This window comes from Mixophyes fleayi, chromosome 4 (assembly GCF_038048845.1).
Source record: "Mixophyes fleayi isolate aMixFle1 chromosome 4, aMixFle1.hap1, whole genome shotgun sequence".
NCBI lineage: Eukaryota > Metazoa > Chordata > Amphibia > Anura > Limnodynastidae > Mixophyes > Mixophyes fleayi.
In genome coordinates, this window is record NC_134405.1 from 105733876 (window position 1) to 105756561 (window position 22686).

The 22686-nt window shown below is 40.6% G+C and overlaps 2 protein-coding genes across 4 annotated transcripts in view; one reads left to right on the forward strand and one right to left on the reverse strand.

The window, feature by feature from the left end:
- Positions 1-22686, forward strand: part of FAM227B (family with sequence similarity 227 member B) — a 408110-nt gene that overhangs the window by 106661 nt on the left and 278763 nt on the right. For both annotated transcript variants that reach the window (XM_075207965.1, XM_075207966.1), the window contains exon 10: positions 3861-3974. In XM_075207965.1, coding sequence (XP_075064066.1) covers positions 3861-3974 — 114 coding nt within the window. The remainder of the gene's footprint in view (positions 1-3860; positions 3975-22686) is intronic.
- Positions 20047-22686, reverse strand: part of FGF7 (fibroblast growth factor 7) — a 52282-nt gene continuing 49642 nt past the window's right edge. For both annotated transcript variants that reach the window (XM_075207963.1, XM_075207962.1), the window contains exon 4: positions 20047-22491. In XM_075207963.1, coding sequence (XP_075064064.1) covers positions 22297-22491 — 195 coding nt within the window. In that variant the 3' untranslated portion in view covers positions 20047-22296. The remainder of the gene's footprint in view (positions 22492-22686) is intronic.

A 22686-nucleotide genomic window follows, 5' to 3' on the forward strand; every position in this document is an offset into this window, starting at 1 on the left:
ACATATACAAATATGTGCAATATAAAGACCCATCAGAACGCATGTACATTCTATAAAAAAAATGAACAACTCATAATACTATAATTATTTTAAAAAAATGTGTTTTACATTTTTTTCCATTAAATACATAAATCGGGATGTTCTTAATGCGTACTGTGCATAAAATGCATTTTTATATTCTCTTTTACTTGCATACAAATGTTCTTTGCTAAATAGTGGTACTCATACATGCAGTTTTAATGCAACGCCTATGCTGTGACAGTCATCACTATCAGTCGCCACTTACACCTTGGAGCTGGTGTAATCAAGCCCTAAATATTTAAATTCTCAAATTCAACATTTGATGGCTGTTTACAGTAAATCAACTTAGACCAGAACCATTCCAATGCTAGCAGTCATCAATTACCTTCCACTCATTAAGTATTGTTCCCTGGTCACCTTCACCTATGTAAGTGCTAAGGAACTTCAAGAAAGTTTCTGAACATGGGGCTAATGTTATATTAAAAAATAAATGTTGTATTGTGCCCCTGAAAATGAAAAAATATGACAGTTTTAGTAGCAGTTGGTCACCTGCATACCATCCAATTCTTGTCCCTCTGACAGAGGGACAGGGGCGTGGGCGTGGGCATGGCATGCTGATGATGTAGCCACTCCACCAGTTCTAGCCTGCCACGTTCTGTCCTTCTGTCTGCTCCAAACCCCTACATTGCATCAGTTCTCCTCCAACCTTCCCACATATATAGGGACAGAGACCTCATATTGGGACTGTCCCTCCTAAAATGGGACAGTTGGGAGGTATGCACCTGTAGCCCGTATTGTTACAATTCAGATCTATATGGTATATGCTGGTAGTGGAGTTGTTCCATTGTTAGGTGTAGTGCCTCACACACACACATAAACCTATGGCCTTGTAGAATCTGCATTTACTATGTATTCAATATAGTGATGCTATTACAGGAATCATAACATATCTGTACTTCTAGTAGATTAAAATGGAAATCGAGGAATTAGATAATTAATTGTAACTTACTGTTTGCATGGTTGTAAGGTGGTAAAGTGTCCTCCTTGACACCTACTTGGTGATGCCCTTAAGTCAAACACCCAGCTCAGTCAGTTCATCATCTGATAATACACTATTTGCACAGTTCTTGGGTAAATCACAGATACGTCACATTACATTCTTCCCATCAACTTTCAGGCTTTCCTGGAGATAGTGGTGCTGAGTTGCACCTACGCCAGTTTGCTTAGCGTAAAATACGCAAATTGGTTCTGTGCATTCAGAAAAAAATAGGTCAAATGCATATGTGCTGATGCAGATTTGCTCTCATCTGACACTTCATCATCATCAGCAGCAGCAGCTATTTATATAGCACCACGAAGTCCGCAGTGCTGTACAGAGAGCTCACTTCAGTCCTTGCCCCCATTGGAGCTTACAGTCTAAATTTCCTAACATACACAGAGAGAGAGAGACTAGGGTCAATTTTTATAGCAGCCAATAAGTTTACTAGTATGGTTTTGGAGTGTGGGAGGAAACTGGAGCACCGGTAGGAAACCCACCCAAACACAAAGAGAGCACATAAACTCCATACAATTGTAGCTGCTTGTGACAATGGTGGGGAAAGGATGGGGCGCACTAACATAGGATCTACATTTATGTAACAATGCTTACTCTTCTCAGGCATTTCATTCAAAAGGTTACTTTACTCAAAAATGGTTTTGCGTACTACAACATAATGGAATAACTCCTGGTACTTAAAATAGGACTTCTGCCTGACATTTGTCTGTTGAAACTTCAAAAAATTCTATAACTGAAATTTGACCAATATGGTGGAGAATAACTGATCTTTCTCTGTAACTACTGAAACCATAGAAATAATAAGGGTACTCACTGTACAGCACTGTTTACATCATTAAAGTTGATGCTAGAAAAAGGTCAGTTATTCACAACATATCTGTAAATTTGCAGCAACAGAATCTTTTTGATATTTTCTAGCATTAGTTGTTACAGCTGTCAACCCCTTTAAACAACTTGTGAAATTAAAGGCATAAAATAGATGTGCTTTATGTAAAAATTAGGCACATGTGCATCTTCCTGTTATTTAGTTGCTTTTCTAATGTGAAGTCTTGCAGTTAAACTAACTGCCTGCCACCTGTTGTATAGACAGTGAAAATTACCTTGTGGTCGGTATATGTAAGCTGTTTGCACAGCAGAGGATTTAATTAAATGTATTTTTCCTTTTGAAGTTAATGAAATTAAATTTAAATTAATCCACAATAGTACAGTGCCATGTCCAATGCAGACACTGAATGATAATGACTAGTGATGATCTGAAACCTCAATTATAATAGAGCCTTCTTCTCTGTGTAACAATGACTACATGAAACCTCCATGATAGAGCCCACCTCGCTGTACAGCAGTAGGCATTATATTAGACTTGCACTCAAATTGTCATGTGCAGTTTTCCTTTTGATTCATTAAATGTGCCCATTGTTACAGGAAGTGCATAAATATTTGTGTTAAAATAGTGGTATTAGGATGTTGGGAAAATGTTCTGTTCGGTGGAGCTTCGCAGATTATTGCATTGCTAGATAAAATGTTGAGTGTGTGTATGATTGGGTTTCGAATTGTGCACAAATGCAAAACAAGATTTGTTTGAGGTAGAAGATAATAATTAGAGAAACAAATAGTAGAGGGTATACATCTATGGTGGTGCTCCTTGGTTTGTGTCTGGTGGCAGATCTTCTTTCCCGGCAAAATGACTGGATTTTTGTTTTTTAAATGTTCTTAAGATATGTCAGTAGTTAGATGACGTCCTATACTTTCATTGGGATGGCTTTTGTACCATCCAAGCTCTGGTGATGTGAGTAAATGCATTTACAATCCTGCAGTAGTACATGCAGACTGACATTACGTGGGCATTTCTAAAAACTGAATGTGAGTGGCCAATGGCATAGCTACCGCCACTCAGGAGAGTAAGGGGGCCACGCATTACCAGGTCACTCTCCTGAGGACTCCGCTCTTCTGTCAGAAGAGCAGAGCAGGGGCTGTTTTCTAAGCATGCACTAGTCTACACATGCTCAAAAGTGCCTCTTTTCAGCATGCTCCCGACTCAGGAGGCTGTCACTGTAACACCTGGCCCTCCCCAGTTGTCACACTTCTATGCTGAGAGCTTAGAATGACAGCTATGGAGCCTGGAGAATGGTGAAAGCATATAACATTTATTGAACAGATATGATCCAGATATTGCAGAAAATGGTACAAACCAAATATTGAACAATGGATCTCTGGTTGAGGCTGAAAGCAAATAACAACAAGGAATATGGCTGGTGCAGGATGTCGGCTAGCAGCTTGCAGTAGTCCCAGGGAACAGGAGAAGTAACAGGAGTAACAAATTAGAACAACAATATCCGGAACATCAACATCAATGATCAGCAAAGGGGAACTGAGGGAGGCAGGCATAAATAAAGAGAGAACCGGTGCGGATAACTATCAGGTGTAGCAGGTTAACCCCTGTTAGTGATAGAAAGGCAAGGCACAATAGCAGTACCTCTGGTGATTCAGAGGTACTGCAGAGTACATTCAAATAATATCAAGTCCAGAATAGTCCAATAGACAGGAGCTGCCAAGACAAAGCATTGTGCTGGAGCGATGCTGCAGCAGAAGCGAAGGCAAATGCTGACACCAGTGCAATGTTCCGTTCCTGTGAGTATCATAAAAGTGGATAAATAGACGCATTAACACAAATATAAATTTATAATTGGGTTGACTTTTGCTCTTTTGTAAATGACCTTTTACATGTTGCATTATCCCAAGGAAAATAATCTATCATGAGAAATCATAAGTTATTTCGTTATTGTAGGTATAAAACCTGTGCCTTGTTCCTGGATGAAATGGGATTTAAGTATTCTTGAAAACAGTGGAGATCAAAACTCTAAAGACAACATTAACATATCTCAAGAGCGCCACCTGTACGGTATGTTTAAATGTTCTGCAATTATATAAACCTGTTGCTGCTATTCTATTTTTCTATCTTTATCATAAACTTGCTCAGTTGTGTGATATATCAGAAACAATTTAATGGGCCTGTATTCCCCATATTAAACCACTTTTAATTATTAGCAGCGGATTACTAATTAACAATGGAAGGAGAACCAGACCAGAAACTAATATAAATGGTCTGGATGGGTAGTTTGGAAGATTACATGGCAAGATAGATATAGTAACCAGAGATTTTTCAGACAGCCATGGTCTTGAGTTTAGAGCAGGTAGTCATACAGCAGAGGGTCAAAAGCAAAACGCATGGTAAGCCAGATGGGAGTCAATACCAAGAGTCAAATGAAACACATAAGCAGGACAGAGCCATAACAAAGGAATATCATTAAGTTTGAAGCGGGAATTTGCGCTTGGTGTTTTAGCAGCCGACTTTCCCCATGGGACTGTCTTTGAGTAGTTAGGTGCTACCAAGACTTTGGATAGTGTGGGGAGGTTCAGAACTACAGCAGGGTACAGGGACAAACGCAGGATTTTTAGAGGGGAGTTTCCGAATGCTTGCAAAGACAATTTAACAGGTATCACAGCGGTAAGTGTAACACTGCAATACCTATTTTGTTATCGCCATTTCAGGATGGTGATATCCAAGACTAAAATAGCAATTTATATGCACCAATCACTATGATAAATGAACAAGTAACAAGACTTTAATCAACAATTAACATGTGTCAATGACTTAATAGCCCAAGACCGCACATCAGCAACAGATATATATAGTAACTTATAGAATGTGGTAATTCGCACACTGTAATTTCTGGGTAACTGGAATCATCCTTAAGTGCACACCTTGGGTAATCTAAGTGTGGACCAGGACAGAGAGAGACAAGGAATGGTAGCAACAGAACAACGCATGCGCGGGGTAAACAATGGGACAGATAAAACTGGATACTCCAGGCACAGATAAATAAAAAATAAAAAAACATAAGACCACATGCTAGGCTAGGACTTACACAAGGATGCAGCAAGTCCAGATCAAGATGCATAATGTAGATAAAAGGTAAATACATAAAAAGGCCAGTGTGATGTAAAGCTGTTAGAGTTAAAAACTCACATTCAGAATCATGTTCAAAGTAATTAGCATATGCCTGCCTGCATATTAAGTGATTGTGATTATCCCCAAACAAAGATCAGCTGTTCCTGTAGGATGTTCTTGCCATCTTCTTGGTTGCTTCTTACATGGATAACCATAGTCTGCATGACATTTGAGAACATCTATGGCATCTCATTGTTGAAAGATACCATTCAAGAGAGGGGTATAAAAGAAATTCAAAGGCATTACATCTACCATGTAATACAAATAATATTTTCTGCATTATATGCCTTCCAAAGTACAGTGTTAATTTTTTCAGTCCCTCCACCCTCTAGTATTGTGTCTTTCATTATGTTCTTGAATGCTTACTCCTTTCACAAATATCTCCTTTTCACCCCCATTGTCTGTTCTCCTACTGAACCTCTCTCAATCCATCATTTTTTATTCTTGTTCTTCCTGCCTCTATTTAAAGTAAACTTATATTCTACCTTCTGGAAAAACCTTATTACCTGGCTATATTGTACTGTGAGTTCTTTAGGAGCAGGGGACACTTTCCTGTATATTTTTATTAATTTGCTCCAGTCTTTTGTACCCTTTTGCTTATATACTGTAGGGATACATCTAAATAAATGAAAGCATGCAATCATACTATTGTAAATTAGTTATTTGCTACTTCAAAGGATTTTGTCAGTGATTCACTTGTGCAGTTTTTGGCATTCATTTAGGTGGATTTATTTATTGTTTTATGCACCCTTATGAAATTGCAGATGTTTGTAATGTAAAGCCTGGAATCAAGATAAATGATGTCAGGCCCTTTCCACCTTTAGTGTGACCTTGCAACCAACAAGATTCAAGTGAAATGACAAAAAATGTTTATTTATGTATGTGTACATTTCAGTGCTATGTTGCTTAAAATTGCAACTATTTTATTACATGGTTTGTAGTTCTATTTTTTTTTACAATTTATTTTTTTAAACACATTGCATTGTTCTTCTCAATTAAAACAGTACCACATTTATCAGCTTTCACACAATTTCATGTAGTAATCACCTGCCTTTAAGTGAAAATATGTCCTGAAAATTTGAGTTTTTATTTATATCTAATATGCCTACTGCTTTTTTTTTTACAATGAAACAGTTAATATGTTCCACAGCAGTGGACCAAACATGTGCCTTTCTATTAAGAAGGTGGACTTACTGGTCATCAACGCAATTCATGTCGGGAGCTCCTTTGGAGTGGTCCATGTGGTTTATGTGGGTTATTCCATATGGATTGTGTTGACTCAAGAACAGAAGAAGATCACTTAAAAACGGCGGTTTCACTAAACCGCACTTTAGTAAGTGTTTCCTAATATGTGATTAGATGTTAGTTTATTGCTACAGGACTATTACACAACAACTACTTTCTGACTAGGGCACAATGTATTAGCATTAATTATATCATTAAGCTGTGAAAAGCAAAGGATGGTATTACTGGTCTTTTTCAATGGTATCTAGCTATAGCCTCTACGAATTCACTGGATGCCTCTCATGGAAAGCGGTATGCACATGCATATATCACTTCCTCCACTTTTTTTTCCTAACTTTTTTTTATTGACAGGTGACATTGATTGAATATTTATTTTTTTCTATGAGTTCTTTTGCGAATTTATATTCCACGTAGGTGTTGGATATGTCCTGCATTGTCTTGGGTAGTAGAGCTGAGCAGACCTACACCCGAATTCATCAGCGCACGTATCTTCAGATTGGCTCCTTGTTGAAATCGAGCTCATGCGGGAATTCCTTGCGTTTTAAAACAAATGCATGTTGCGCTCAGTATACATGCCTTGGTGAATCGGGCCCAAAATGTTTACAGAGCCAGAATTACCACAAGGTAGTCTGCTATCTAGTTGTATTTTTATCTAAGAGGTGTTACTTTCCTGCCTTTTACTACTGGGATTAGTAAAATTTAATTTTAGCTGGACAACCACAGCCACATAAATCTCCACATATATCTGCTCATCCCACACTCTTACCTCCTATCACAGAGTCAGACCTTTGGATTCAGAAGCACTTTGAAAAGCATTGCTTAGCTCTTTATGTCATATGAGCAACAGACCCAAATTACAGTTGCTTGAAGGAGGCAATAGGGAGAGTGCAGAGTGCATGACTTAACACAGTGGCGCTTTAACAAGTGCTGGTAAATCCAACTGTCTGACTGCCAAACACACTGTGATTGTTGGGTCAATTGATTCAACAGCTGACACAGAGGTTGAACATGTTAGGAGGATTGTCAGAAATCTAAACACTTGTTCTAAGCGCCTTTTTCATCTTAAAAGTTACAGTTAATTTATTTCAAAATACATTTTCAGTGTTTTTGGTCTGTGTTGTATTTTCTTTTTTTTATCTGATGGTTTAGAATTGTCAGATTAGCTGCTGAATGTGGGTGGTCTTTAGAATAAATCTAAAGCTGTGAATAAGTGGATGTAGACTAGGATTAATTGATAGGTAGATTTTAGGGAACCAAAAGTTCTATGCTAAAAGGCTCCAGAAATGTAAATCTGGCCCTGCTGGTGTTCTGTTAATTTTACCAGTCTCTTACAACAATGGTATACTCCTGGCTATTTTCTTGTATGACCTCCGGAACCTAAATAAGCCCTGAACCATGGGGCACAATCTGGGCACATAAACCCAAATAGGCTTTGTTCGTATGTAAAACTTACATTTTAAAACCTGATGTATCTGAAACTTAAATGTTCAGGTGTGGGATTTATAACAGAAATCTGTTAACCAGACTTCCGAAAAACAAAAAGAAAAAAGTTAATAATTGCTGCTTTTTGTTTGTTATGCGCACAGACATAATTATTGAGAGTTTCTATCTGTAGCCACTGAAAGGAACATTGGTAAACAATTTAGTTAGAAAGGAAATGCCAGGTACAGTGTGGGGAAAGACAGTGTTCAGTAATAGTGCTCCAAATTACAGAAAACAGCTTATCTTGAAAATCCCAAGCATTCCGGATAGTAGTATCCATGTGAGCATTTGGGAACAGATATGTGCACTCTTCCAGTTTTATACTATATTCAGTGGTCGAAGTGGAAAATAGAATGTTATAATTTTACAGTAAAAACAATGGGAGACATTGTAGTATGGCATATCACAGTATACCAGACCAGTGACTATATTTAATTATAGTAACTAGTATATTACTTGATCCTTTTTATTAAAGGCTAAGTGCACTTTTGTGGAATTTTTTTTAGGGGATAAATGTGCAAAGTTGACCTTTTATACCCCCTATCATATGTATAACTATCACATATATTCTGCTAAAGAGCATGTCTATCTAACTAGTTCCTTATTGATACGATTCTTGCAGTCCTTTGTCTCCAGCCAGCACCCACCAGCACATCTCAAAGCCAATACCATTGGCTGCCACTGATACTGGACAGATGACATGATGATGGGGGCTGGGCATAGACAGGGAACTGTATAAGCCTGGCTCACTGAAAATGATGTCTAATCAATGTCTAATCAATGGTCAGGTATACACCAGGTCTATTTAGCACATTTATACCACTTTTACACTGCTGCCCTGGCAATATCCCGGGTTTTATGAACCGTGATATTGCTGGGTGACAGTGGAGGACACCCCAGCAAGTACCCGGGTAGACCGTGTTCACACTGGCACAGGGGTCTCCCTGGCAACATCACAAGAGGAGCTTTGATTGCCTCCTCTTGTGATGGGTTTTGTGTTTGTTTTTTGTTACTTTACAATAGCTTTCGGTGAGACCCGGGTTGAAAAACCCGGGTCTCACCGTTCACAGGCTACCAGGTCGGACCCGGGAATAACCGTCCAAAAGACCCAGGTCTAATTCCGAGGTCATTCGAGCCAGAAATAAGACCTGGACCTGTTCACTCGGCCCTGGTCGTCTGGGCTTGCCCCGGCAATAGCCCGGGTTTTTGAGGCAGTTTGAACGGGGTATTAGAGGTATATTTGTAAAAGGGCAAAAAGCCTTATTGCATGTACCTCCACAATCCTTGTGATAAAAGAAGAAAATGAATAAAAAAAAAAAATTTACTTGAAAAAATTATTTTTAATTTTGTTATTATTTTTTTTAACTAATTGGAAGTGAAATCTGGGCTTTCAGTTCCACTATGCATGGGTTTACCAGCTAGGTGCGTCACATACGTTCATATCTTCATAGCCGTTACCACTCTGTGCCAGTACCGCTTTTAATAATACTATGCTGCTGTCACGGGCACTAGGAGTCTTTACCCAGGGATCACCAGGTGATAGGCTTACCAGAGCAGTATAGGTGGTAATATGGTACTCTGGTAGCAGGGTGATCACGGAACAGGAAATAGCAGATGATGAGATGCTCAGGAAAGTCTATGACTAGCAGCACTGGCAATATGGAGGTAGTAATACACGAGGAACTGTATGGACAAAGGACATGTGAAGGTAGTCAGTGGTCTGCGGTAGCAAGTTGTACCACTGCTATAGTGAGGAGGAATGTCCAACAGAAACGAGGAGGTGATGAGAGTCAGCGGTCTGCGGATAGCAAGTTGTACCGCTGTCAGAGTGAAGGAATGGAATCCAAGTGGAGGTATCCGGGGAGTCAGTGGTCTGCGTTAGCAAGTTGTACCACTGCTATGTGAGAGGATACTGGAACAGGTGAAACTGTAAACAGGAGTCAGTGGTCTGCCACTAGCAAGTTGTACTACTGAATATATATGTGAGGAGGTGCACGGGGAGAGAATGCAACACAATATATACACGGGCACCTTGACTTTGATCCACAGTAATATGCACAATATAAATGTATAAATGACTGAACAACACTGCCAATATAGAAAGTCTCTTGAAGTAATCCGGCATGAGATAACACAGTCAATGATGGCAGTAGAGTCAGCAGCTAGTACACTCCAGAGGAGAACCAACACAGTCAATGATGGCAATAGACTCAGCGGATAGTACACTCCAGAGGAGAACCAACACAGTCCAGCAAGGTATGCAATACACAGCACAGTCAATGGGAAGTATGCATACCGTGGTTCAGGAGAAGGCAGTCAGACAGGAGTGCAGAGATACCTGAAGGGCAGGAGGCCAGCAGGATACAAGTCCCTGGATGGGTGAAGCAGGGGTCTAGCAGGTGCAGCGCACAGGTAGGTAGACCAGCAGGGAACACAGGAAGGCGTGGAGAGCGGATCAGCAGTAGATGGATGAGTAGCGCTGAGAAGTAGCAGCAGCGGGTCTCTGCGGGAACACGGAGGTAACCAATAGCAACCAGCAGGTGCAGTAACGATGGGACACCGGAGCAGAGTTGAACTGGAACAGATGATCACGGAGAGTAGCGGGTAGCAATAGTGGCAGCAGACTCAAGGAAACACGGTAGAGTTGACAAGGACTGAAGACTGAAGCGCACAGAGGCAGCGGATAGGAATCAGCTAAACAGTCACGATGAAACACAGACGGGTTGCAGGTTGAAGACTGTAGTGCACGGAGGCAGCGGATAGGAATCAGCTAGCAGTCACGATGATGAAACACAGACGAGTTGCAGGTTGAAGACTGTAGTGCACGGAGGCAGCGGATAGGAATCAGCCAAACAGTCACGATGATGAAACACAGACGAGTTGCAGGTTGAAGCCTGTAGTGCACGGAGGCAGCGGATAGGAATCAGCTGGCAGTCACAATCATGAACAGGTGAGTGGATGTGGTAGAAACCTGTAATGCACGGAGGCAGCGGATAGGCATCAGCTAACAGTCCCAATGATACATGGTAGAGTTGAAGTGATTAGAAGGCTGTAGTGCACGGAGGCAGCGGATAGGAATCAGCTCACAGTCACGATGATACAGTAGATGGTAGAAGTGGTATGGGAACCACAGTAGCAGAAGTGGTTTGGAAACCACAGAGGTAGAAGTGGTTTGGAAACCACAGGAATCAGCAGGGCTGAATAAACAAGGAAACACAGGACACCTTCAGAGACTCATGGGGAATGAGACTCCAAGATCAGGCAACGTGGTGTTGACCACAGGTGCTTAATATAGGGAGGTTGCCTGATCTGCCAATTAAGTTAAAGGAACATACACTGAAGGTTTGGAAAGGGCTGCGCATGCGCAGTCCCTCAGGATAGAGGACGTCCACGGTTCCTAATAGTCCGGGAAGAAGCACTCACAGTCCGGTGAGTGACAGTACCCCCCCTTTTAAAGGTGGGCACAGAACGCCTGGAACCGGGCTTGTCCGGATTTTTGGAATAAAACTTCTTCAGAAGGGCAGGAGCATTAAGATCTTCAGCTTTGATCCATGAACGCTCTTCAGGACCAAAGCCCTTCCAATGAACGAGGAAACGGAGGACTCCTCGCGAAATTTTTGCATCCAATACCTCAGTAATCTCGAAATCCTCCTCCTGATGAACTTGAACTGGCTGCGGTGCTGAGGGAGGAGTCGAGAAACGGTTGATGATGAGAGGTTTGAGCAAGGACACATGGAAGGCATTGGAGATCCGAAGATTCTTAGGAAGAAGAAGTTTAACACATACTGGATTGATAACTTGAATGATCCTATATGGACCAATAAAACGAGGGGCGAATTTCATAGATGGAACCTTCAAACGAATATTTTTGGTAGATAACCAGACACGATCTCCAATTTTTAGTGGTGGAATAGCCCGCCTCTTCTTATCTGCGAAAGACTTATATTTGTTAGATGTCTTCTTTAAACAGGTTTTGACCTGAGACCAGATATTTTTGAAGGTCTGACAAGCAGTCTCCACAGCAGGAACTTGGGTGGGCGGGAGGGCAGGAAATTCCGGAAAAGACGGATGGTGACCGTAGACCACAAAGAATGGAGTTTTGGATGATGACTCATGGTACATGTTGTTATGGGCGAATTCAGCCCAAGGGAGCAATTCTACCCAGTTGTCTTGGTTGGCTGAAGAGAACATCCTAATAAAAGTCTCAAGATCTTGATTGACTCGTTCCGTTTGTCCGTTAGATTGCGGATGGTAAGACGATGAGAGTGCTAATCGTATGCCCAAGGTTTTACAAAGGGCCCGCCAGAATCTGGAAACGAATTGTACTCCTCTATCTGACACAATCTCAGACGGACATCCATGGATGCGGAAGATTTCTTTAATGAAATGTTCAGCCAGAGTAGACGAGGAAGGTAAACCGGACAGAGGGACGAAATGAGCCATCTTCGAAAATCTGTCTACCACTACCCAAATAGTATTGTGATTCTTACTTGGTGGCAAATCAGTAACGAAATCCATACTAATATGGGTCCAAGGCTTGGACGGAATGGGTAGTGGTCGCAGCAACCCTGCTGGGGTTCTGCGGGAGGATTTGAACTGAGAACATAAATCACAGGAAGCAATAAACTCTTTGACGTCTCTCCTCATTGAAGGCCACCAGTAACTACGAGAGAGAATCTCAAAGGTCTTATGTTCACCGGCGTGTCCAGAAAAACGAGAGGCATGGAACCACGAAAGGATTTTCCTCCTCAGAGTAGGAGGCACGAGGGTCTTCCCAAATGGTAGCATTTTGGTGGATGAAGCAGCCAGAGAAATACATTTGGGGTCTAGAATAGCATGGTTGGGAACCTCTTCTACATCAGAGGACGTCACAAAAGCTCGAGATAGAGCGTCAGCTTTCTTGTTCTTAGCAGCTGGTTTGAAGGTTATAATTAATTCAAAACGGGAAAAGAAAAGAGACCATCTTGCTTGACGAGGGTTCAAGCATTGAGCAGATTGCAAATATGACAAGTTCTTATGATCCGTGAAGATCGTCACCGGATGGCGAGCTCCTTCCAACAAGTATCTCCATTCCTCTAATGCAGCTTTGATGGCCAGCAACTCCTTGTCCCCGATAGTATAGTTTTTCTCTGCGGGCAGAAGACCCCGAGAGTAGAAGGCACAAGGATGTAATTTTTGTTGCTCCGAGCGTTGGGAGAGAATAGCTCCTAAGCCCACATTAGAGGCATCTACTTCTAGGAAGAAGGGGAGTGTCACATCAGGTTGTCGCAGAATGGGAGCAGACGAGAAGGACTCTTTGAGGATTTGAAAGGCTTGGAGAGCCTCAGATGACCATTGCTTAGTATTAGCCCCTTTCCGAGTTAAGGCCACAATGGGAGATGCAATGGATGAGAAGTCTTGAATGAAGCGTCTATAGTAATTGGCAAAACCTAAAAAACGCTGGATGGCACGAAGAGTAGTTGGCTGAGGCCAATGTAGTACAGCATTTACTTTGTCTGGATCCATCTTCAGGCCAACTCCGGAAACTATATACCCCAAGAATGGAATCTGGGGTAACTCGAATGAACATTTTTCCAATTTGCAGAACAACGAGTTTTTCCGTAGTCTGGAGAGGACCTCTGCCACATGTTGGTGATGAGAAGGCAGGTCCTGTGAGAAGATCAATATGTCGTCCAGGTAGACAACGACACATACATATAATAAGTCCCGAAAGATCTCATTGATGAAACCCTGGAAAACCGCGGGGGCATTACACAGCCCGAAGGGCATTACTAAATATTCGTAATGCCCATCTCTGGTGTTAAACGCGGTCTTCCATTCGTCACCGGAACGGATTCTAATTAAATTGTAGGCACCACGAAGATCCAACTTAGTAAATATCCGAGCTCCCTTGATGCGATCAAATAGCTCAGTGATCAGCGGAATGGGATACCGATTCTTGATAGTAATGGCGTTGAGTCCACGAAAATCTATACAAGGGCGTAATGATCCATCCTTCTTTTTGACGAAGAAGAACCCAGCTCCAGCGGGAGAGGTGGAAGGTCGAATGAACCCACGCTGGAGATTCTCCTGTATGTACTCAGATGTGGCTTGAGTTTCAGGTAACGAGAGAGGATAGACCCGACCCCTGGGAGGAGTCTTGCCAGGTAGAAGGTCGATCGGACAATCCCAAGAACGATGAGGAGGAAGACGTTCAGACTGAGCTTTATCAAACACATCGGCAAATGAAGCATACTGAGGAGGGAGTCCCGGGGAGGAAGATGAGATGGAAGATTGCTGTACTTTAAGAGGAATAACTTGAGAGAGACAACGATGGTGACATTCAGGCCCCCAAGACGTAACTTGAGGGGTGCGCCAGTCAATCTGGGGAGAGTGACATTGAAGCCATGGAAGGCCTAAGACAATCGGACTTGTCGTAACAGGAAGAATTAAAAACGAAATTTCTTCATGGTGTAGTACACCAATCTGAAGGGTTACTGGAGACGTACTCTGGGTGATGAGACCATTGATGAGACGTGATCCATCTATAGCCGTCACAGTAATGGGTGTTTTTAAAGTGATCACTGGTAGGGACCATTGATTCACTAGTGATTTAGAAATGAAATTTCCTGCTGCTCCGGAATCAATCAATGCCTGTGACTCAAAGGATTTGGTAGCAAAGGAAATCGTAACATCGAAAGCGCAGACTTTAGATTTCATAGACAATGGAGAGGACTCCAGGGACCCTAACTTCACCTCTCCAGAACTAGTTAGGGCCTGGCATTTCCCGATTTCTTAGGGCAAGAACTGAGCATATGTGTGGAATCAGCACAATAGATACAGAGTCTATTCTTTACTCTTCGTTTCCTCTCTTCTAAAGATAATTTGGAACGTCCTATCTCCATGGGAATCACAGAAGGTGAAACTGGACGAAATTGAGGGTTTAAACGAAGAGGTGCTTTAGCAGAAGTTGTTTTCTCAGATTCTCTTTCACGAAATCTCATGTCTACACGATGGCAAAGAGAGATCAAATCTTCTAGTGACGAAGGAAGCTCTTGGGTAGTCAGTGCATCTTTAATTTTATCGGAGAGCCCCTGCCAGAAGGCGGCAACTAATGCTTCAGTGTTCCACTGAAGTTCAGAGGCTAAGATCCTAAATTGAATGACATACTGTCCTACTGTATGGGAGCCTTGTCGCAAACGAAGAATGCTGGAAGCAGCGGAGGTCACACGACCTGGTTCATCGAACACACTTCGGAACGTGGAAATGAATTTGGCACTATCTTGTAGAATTGGATCGTTTCTTTCCCACAGAGGGGAGGCCCAAGCCAGGGCTTGTCCAGAAAACAATGAGATAAGATAGGCCACTCTGGAACGATGGGTAGAAAAATTTTGAGGTTGGAGTTCAAAATGGACTGAACATTGGTTAAGGAAACCTCTACAAGTTTTGGGGTCCCCGTCATATTTTGACGGAGTAGGCAGGTGAAGCGTAGGAGCTGTAGACACCTGGGATGGCACTGGGGAAACGGAGGAAAGCACAGGAGCTTCAATACTAGCTGTAACAGTCTGTCCAGATGTTCCTTGGGAGGTTAACGATTGGTAACATTGAAGTAACAGCTGTTGGCGAGCATCCTGTTGCTCCACACGGCCGACCAGATGCTGCAGCATCTCTTTAGCAGTAGGTTCCGTATCTGGGTCTGTCATGGCCTGATCTTACTGTCACGGGCACTAGGAGTCTTTACCCAGGGATCACCAGGTGATAGGCTTACCAGAGCAGTATAGGTGGTAATATGGTACTCTGGTAGCAGGGTGATCACGGAACAGGAAATAGCAGATGATGAGATGCTCAGGAAAGTCTATGACTAGCAGCACTGGCAATATGGAGGTAGTAATACACGAGGAACTGTATGGACAAAGGACATGTGAAGGTAGTCAGTGGTCTGCGGTAGCAAGTTGTACCACTGCTATAGTGAGGAGGAATGTCCAACAGAAACGAGGAGGTGATGAGAGTCAGCGGTCTGCGGATAGCAAGTTGTACCGCTGTCAGAGTGAAGGAATGGAATCCAAGTGGAGGTATCCGGGGAGTCAGTGGTCTGCGTTAGCAAGTTGTACCACTGCTATGTGAGAGGATACTGGAACAGGTGAAACTGTAAACAGGAGTCAGTGGTCTGCCACTAGCAAGTTGTACTACTGAATATATATGTGAGGAGGTGCACGGGGAGAGAATGCAACACAATATATACACGGGCACCTTGACTTTGATCCACAGTAATATGCACAATATAAATGTATAAATGACTGAACAACACTGCCAATATAGAAAGTCTCTTGAAGTAATCCGGCATGAGATAACACAGTCAATGATGGCAGTAGAGTCAGCAGCTAGTACACTCCAGAGGAGAACCAACACAGTCAATGATGGCAATAGACTCAGCGGATAGTACACTCCAGAGGAGAACCAACACAGTCCAGCAAGGTATGCAATACACAGCACAGTCAATGGGAAGTATGCATACCGTGGTTCAGGAGAAGGCAGTCAGACAGGAGTGCAGAGATACCTGAAGGGCAGGAGGCCAGCAGGATACAAGTCCCTGGATGGGTGAAGCAGGGGTCTAGCAGGTGCAGCGCACAGGTAGGTAGACCAGCAGGGAACACAGGAAGGCGTGGAGAGCGGATCAGCAGTAGATGGATGAGTAGCGCTGAGAAGTAGCAGCAGCGGGTCTCTGCGGGAACACGGAGGTAACCAATAGCAACCAGCAGGTGCAGTAACGATGGGACACCGGAGCAGAGTTGAACTGGAACAGATGATCACGGAGAGTAGCGGGTAGCAATAGTGGCAGCAGACTCAAGGAAACACGGTAGAGTTGACAAGGACTGAAGACTGAAGCGCACAGAGGCAGCGGATAGGAATCAGCTAAACAGTCACGATGAAACACAGACGGGTTGCAGGTTGAAGACTGTAGTGCACGGAGGCAGCGGATAGGAATCAGCTAGCAGTCACGATGATGAAACACAGACGAGTTGCAGGTTGAAGACTGTAGTGCACGGAGGCAGCGGATAGGAATCAGCCAAACAGTCACGATGATGAAACACAGACGAGTTGCAGGTTGAAGCCTGTAGTGCACGGAGGCAGCGGATAGGAATCAGCTGGCAGTCACAATCATGAACAGGTGAGTGGATGTGGTAGAAACCTGTAATGCACGGAGGCAGCGGATAGGCATCAGCTAACAGTCCCAATGATACATGGTAGAGTTGAAGTGATTAGAAGGCTGTAGTGCACGGAGGCAGCGGATAGGAATCAGCTCACAGTCACGATGATACAGTAGATGGTAGAAGTGGTATGGGAACCACAGTAGCAGAAGTGGTTTGGAAACCACAGAGGTAGAAGTGGTTTGGAAACCACAGGAATCAGCAGGGCTGAATAAACAAGGAAACACAGGACACCTTCAGAGACTCATGGGGAATGAGACTCCAAGATCAGGCAACGTGGTGTTGACCACAGGTGCTTAATATAGGGAGGTTGCCTGATCTGCCAATTAAGTTAAAGGAACATACACTGAAGGTTTGGAAAGGGCTGCGCATGCGCAGTCCCTCAGGATAGAGGACGTCCACGGTTCCTAATAGTCCGGGAAGAAGCACTCACAGTCCGGTGAGTGACAGCTGCCTCAGCGAGATTTTATTGATAAATTATGGCAATAAAATATTTGTTATCACTGTGATTAAACCCCAATAATACAAAAAAAATTGTTATCGCCACTTGTTAATAAATAGGCCACTTAACCCCTAAGGAGAAGTCCAAAGAGGTAGATTTTACCTTTAAGTCTATCTCTTTATGATTTATGTTATGATTAACTACACTGAGAGTGTATCTTTCAACATGGTACATTATGTATGTAGTATATCATTTTATCAGTGCATAGTTGGACAGAATATCACAGCCATGTTACTAAGACAATATTATTATTGTTTATATAGCGCGTATAATATTATACAGCGCTGTTCAGAGAATATGTAATCATTCACATCAGCCTCTGCCTCATTGGAGAGTACAATCTCAATTCCCTACCGCGCACACAGGCTAGGGTCCATTAAGCAAGTAAGTAAAAAGCCAATTAACCTACTAGTATGTTTTTGGAATGTGGGAGGAAATCAGAGCATCCAGAGGAACTGCACAAAAACACTGGGAGAACATACAATCTCCACACAGAATGGAACTCATGACCCCAGGACAATGCTAACCCCTGTACCACAGTCAGAATGAATGCAGTGCTGAATAAGTAACTCATTTCGTAGGTGACATGACATGCATTTTCTTTACTGAGTTTTAGTGACTCTAGCCCAATTTCATTAAATAGCATTTTTGATGTTACCAAAACAGTCCCATTTTTATAGGAAAACCTTTATGTAAAATTGCTTCACAATTTTCATTTTTGTCACAAAAAATTGAATGGCTAAACACAATAAAGTAGGTTTACTCTGTATTTTATTTCAATTTACCTTCAAGTGTTTTGAATAGTATAGGGCACACGATAGTTTGCATTTTTGTATTGTTCCCTCTGTTACTGTTGCCGCAGGCTCTCATTTTTGTCTGCCATCCATTTTATGCTGGCAGCAGTGTTGTGTACGAGACATGGCGTCTAGTCACTAGGGAAAAAATCTGCAATTTGCCAAACTTTTTTGTTATGTTTTGTTATTTTGCTAGAATTAAAAGCATATGAAACCAATACAACTTAATAAGTTCTTTTTTTTTTTATAAATAGCAAACTTAAATAACTTTAAACAATAAAGTTCTAATACAGCTTAAATATAGTTTAATGCTGTGAGCTAGGAGAAAGGCATTAATATTAATAAATGTTCAAAAAACAATTGAAGCTAGAAACCCTAAAAGAAATGTTACAAATTATAGATTATATTACATATAAAACAAATTACATCTATGTTGCTATATTGATATTTTCTGTGAGATAAAGGATATCCGTTGTATTGTGTACATGATTGTGGACGGTAATTGCTGATAATCTTCCAAGCAGCAATACTGTCAATGCTTTATTTTTCTTAAAGGAGATGTCAGCTATTTTTTTAATGTATTTCCCCCAATTCATATTAAGGTGATTTACAAACATCAATACTTATTTTTTGTGTCTATGGCTGAAGAACAACATTTACATGTATAAGCTTCTTTGTAGCACCGAGGGCTTGCAGTTTTGCAGATTGCTAAACAGTTAAGCAAACGATTTATTTATTTATTTGTCTTGGCTCCCTGCTAACCTCGTTTCCCAGGCTACTATGTTTTCAAACTCACTTGAAACAAGTAGGCTGAAATCTCCAGCACACAAGTAGATATGATAGAAAACAGCTTTAATATATACTTAATTTCCACCAGAAGGCATCAAAAAACATAAATACAATAGTTTGCTAATTATTATCCTTTCAATCGTATGAATAAAAAAGTGGAGTTTCATTATAATTTATACTTCCTGTATATCCCTGTGCAAAGTGAGTTCCGGTAGGTGTTATAACACATTCATTTCAACAGAATATGTGCTCAGCTTTTTAAATAATATTGCACACATATTATTCTAGTTCATATATCTAACTGGATGTATTAGAAATCACAATTCCATTGATCACGCGCTTCATGGATGACATATGCTGCCATCCATGGGTCACATAGGATTGTTTAGTAATGACAATGTATAGTTGCTATCACACAACAAAATCCGAATCTCAAGCAGTGGCAACTTCTGAATGTATCCATTTTGCTGTGTTCTATATAAAACTGAAATAGGATAGAGGTGAAAATACCTTTATCACGTTGGCACCATTCACATGGATGAACCAAAGTTCAGGGTTTTTGTTGCACACCTAATTTCTCACATGCCCTTCTCACTTCCCATTCGTTAGTGGACACATGAAATATTGTATTGCAATTAACTGATTTTAAATGAATGGTTTGGAAAAACTAGCTACAGCCAAAAAGTGGTGGTGCAAGGCCTGTGTGAGCTGAACTGCCTTTTATTTCATGTAGTGATTTTAAGGAAAAGAGCAGCTAAATCATCACTTGCTTTATATGAAACAGGTACAAGTAAGATTTAAAATTATGTCTACAAGTTTCTGGGGTTTGTCAAATACAGTATGAAGATATTTCAATGTGTTTTAAAGTTATCTTATTTCTATGCATATCAGGCTTGTTCTGCAAACATTCAGTTAATTGGATCAAGTACCACTATTTAACAAAAGACTAAAGAAAATAACTGCTTTTATTTAGCTAGCAAATAAGTGTACATGCAGTTTAAAATATCGGCAATTATGTCTCTCTATTGGAATGTCTATGCTATATATTTGTGAATATACAGAGTTGTTTTTCGTAGTATGCAAAGATATAACATTTTCCAGTGCTGACAGGGTCATGCTCATAGAAACGCTACTATATATATAATGGGCCTGATTCATTAAGGCGCATAACTGCCGATCCGTGCTGTATTTTGTGTAAAATCGCACTGCGCGTGTGCAGAAATGAAACAAACGCCAGAGAATGCAACAACATCAAATTCATATTTGAGCGCAAATGACCCTTACTACAGTCTACGATTTTAGGGGTGGAGTGGTGGGGGGATCGGCGTATGCGCGTAGTCAATGTACAGTAAGGGCGTGTCAAGCTCGAGCACACCCAGCAGTGTCTGATTCAAGTTTTGTGAATCTCTAAGGTACATATTTTTCAGTTGTAACACTTGCACCAGCTATTACATGTGCTTGCACTCAGGAGCAACTGAAAACATTTATTTTATGTACAGTAGACATTCAAAACATCCTAATGTATTTTCTGAAAAACATTTTTTTTTTATTTTTGAATGTTTTATCATTAATGTCTATATTATTATTAACAGGTGACATTAATTGTATTTTTTTTTTCTGTGCGTTCTTTTGGGACTTTATATTCCACATATGTATCGAACTTATCCAGCAGTGTATTGTCTGTTAGAGTAAAACGTACCTAGGTGTAAATGTATTAAGGAGTGATTTTTTAACATCGCTGATATTCGGCGAGTTTGACAGCTAAGTTCAAAATGGCAAGATTTGCCTGTAAACACATTGCCATTTAAATTTAGCTGTCAAAGTCGCAGAATATCAGCAATTTGAAAAAATCGCTTCTTAGTACATTTACCCCCTAGACTCCTATTCATCATATCTTTACATTCGCTCCTTTTTGAATATAGACGTGCGTATGCCCAATTTATGTGTGTTTTTAAAAATATGCACAATATGTTCGATTTGCGTTCCTTGATGAATCAGACCCAATATGTTTAACACTGTGAAACATGGATCACAGTATATCCTTGGCTGTCCTAAATACAGTGCTGAATTCAAAACTAGCAAAGAAATTACAGTAATGCAATAGTTTGAATCTTTCAGAATTTTGAATGGATAACTATCTTAAGAAATAGCTTAACTTGCAATAGCCACCAATAAAATAATTTTACAACTGATATATTGTTCTAAACAAAGTCATTGTTTAAGAAAGAGAAGATTTGATAACTGAAATACTTTTATTAAGTCAGTATTGCAAGAGGTTGATGTTTTCATATGTAGACCAAACTGCACATAGACAAGTGAGTAATGAATTTGTAGTATTGTTGATTTAAAATATTAGCAACATCTGGTATTCTTAAGAATGAGGAGTAAATGACAGTGGTGTTAAATCCTCTACTGATAAATACATATTTATTTGAATGTCATAGTCACAAAGGTTAAACTATTATTTTTCTTATATTATAGTGTGCATACAGTTTCCTCACTAAGGGCTAGATTTACTAAGCTGCCGGTTTGAAAAAGTGGGGATGTTGCCTATAGCAACCAATCAGATTCTTGCTGTCATTTTGTAGAAGGTACTAAATAAATGAAAGATTGAATGATTGGTTGCTATAGGCAACATCCCCTCTTTTTCAAACCCGCAGCTTAGTAAATCTACCCCTAAGAATGGTTTAGGTACCGCTCAATGTCTACATGCAGAATTGACTTGAAAATCTGACATCATTCCAGCAGCCTCATGATCCGACATATTTTACATAACACTATTATCTGCTCTTTACAAATTAAAAAAAAAACAATTAAAAAAAATATTTTTTTTCATAGCAGCTATATTTGACAAGCAGATTTAGATTTTAAATACACATCATCAGATAATCAAGTCAATTCTCCTTCTTTGGGGTTAGATAATTTACCAAAAATAATACCCCGGATTATTACTAACATATGTTTGTACAACTCTTTTGAATTTTTACAACTTATACTTAAGTATATCTTGCTTTGGCTAAATTAATATTTTTTTTTTCCTTTTCATTTTCTGGGCGGAAGTCTTTAAATCCAAATGAATGCGCAAGTCCAGCTTGTTCGGATTTTCAGTAGTAGATCCAGCTTTTTCTTTTGTCCTTTATATGTTTTTATTATTATTATTATTAATATTATTAAGATAAAAAAATATTTCTGCTGGAACTGGTGAATAACGGTTAGGACATTTGCATTGGAAGGAAGTGGGAGCTTTTATTTTCTTTCTTGGATCTCTTCCCTTTTATTGGAGACCCTTTATTGTTCAAAGCAACAAACATCTCCTTTTCATTATGTGTCCACTTTGCTGATGCATAGGTGTTGTATTTGTTCTCCTGGATTAACTCTTTAAAGTTACAGTCTTCATTGCACAATTTCTGCAAAGTAAAAATTGTAGGATATTATTTTTCTTGACAAATACAGATAAATATAAAGAAATTTAGATATTTTAAGGGGACATGTTTAGTTACACAGAAATTAACAAACCCACTGTAAATAGATTGTCAAATGTGCATTTTCAGCAACTTTCTGTCACAATCAGTGCAAAATGGAACTAAATGTTACTAGTTCAG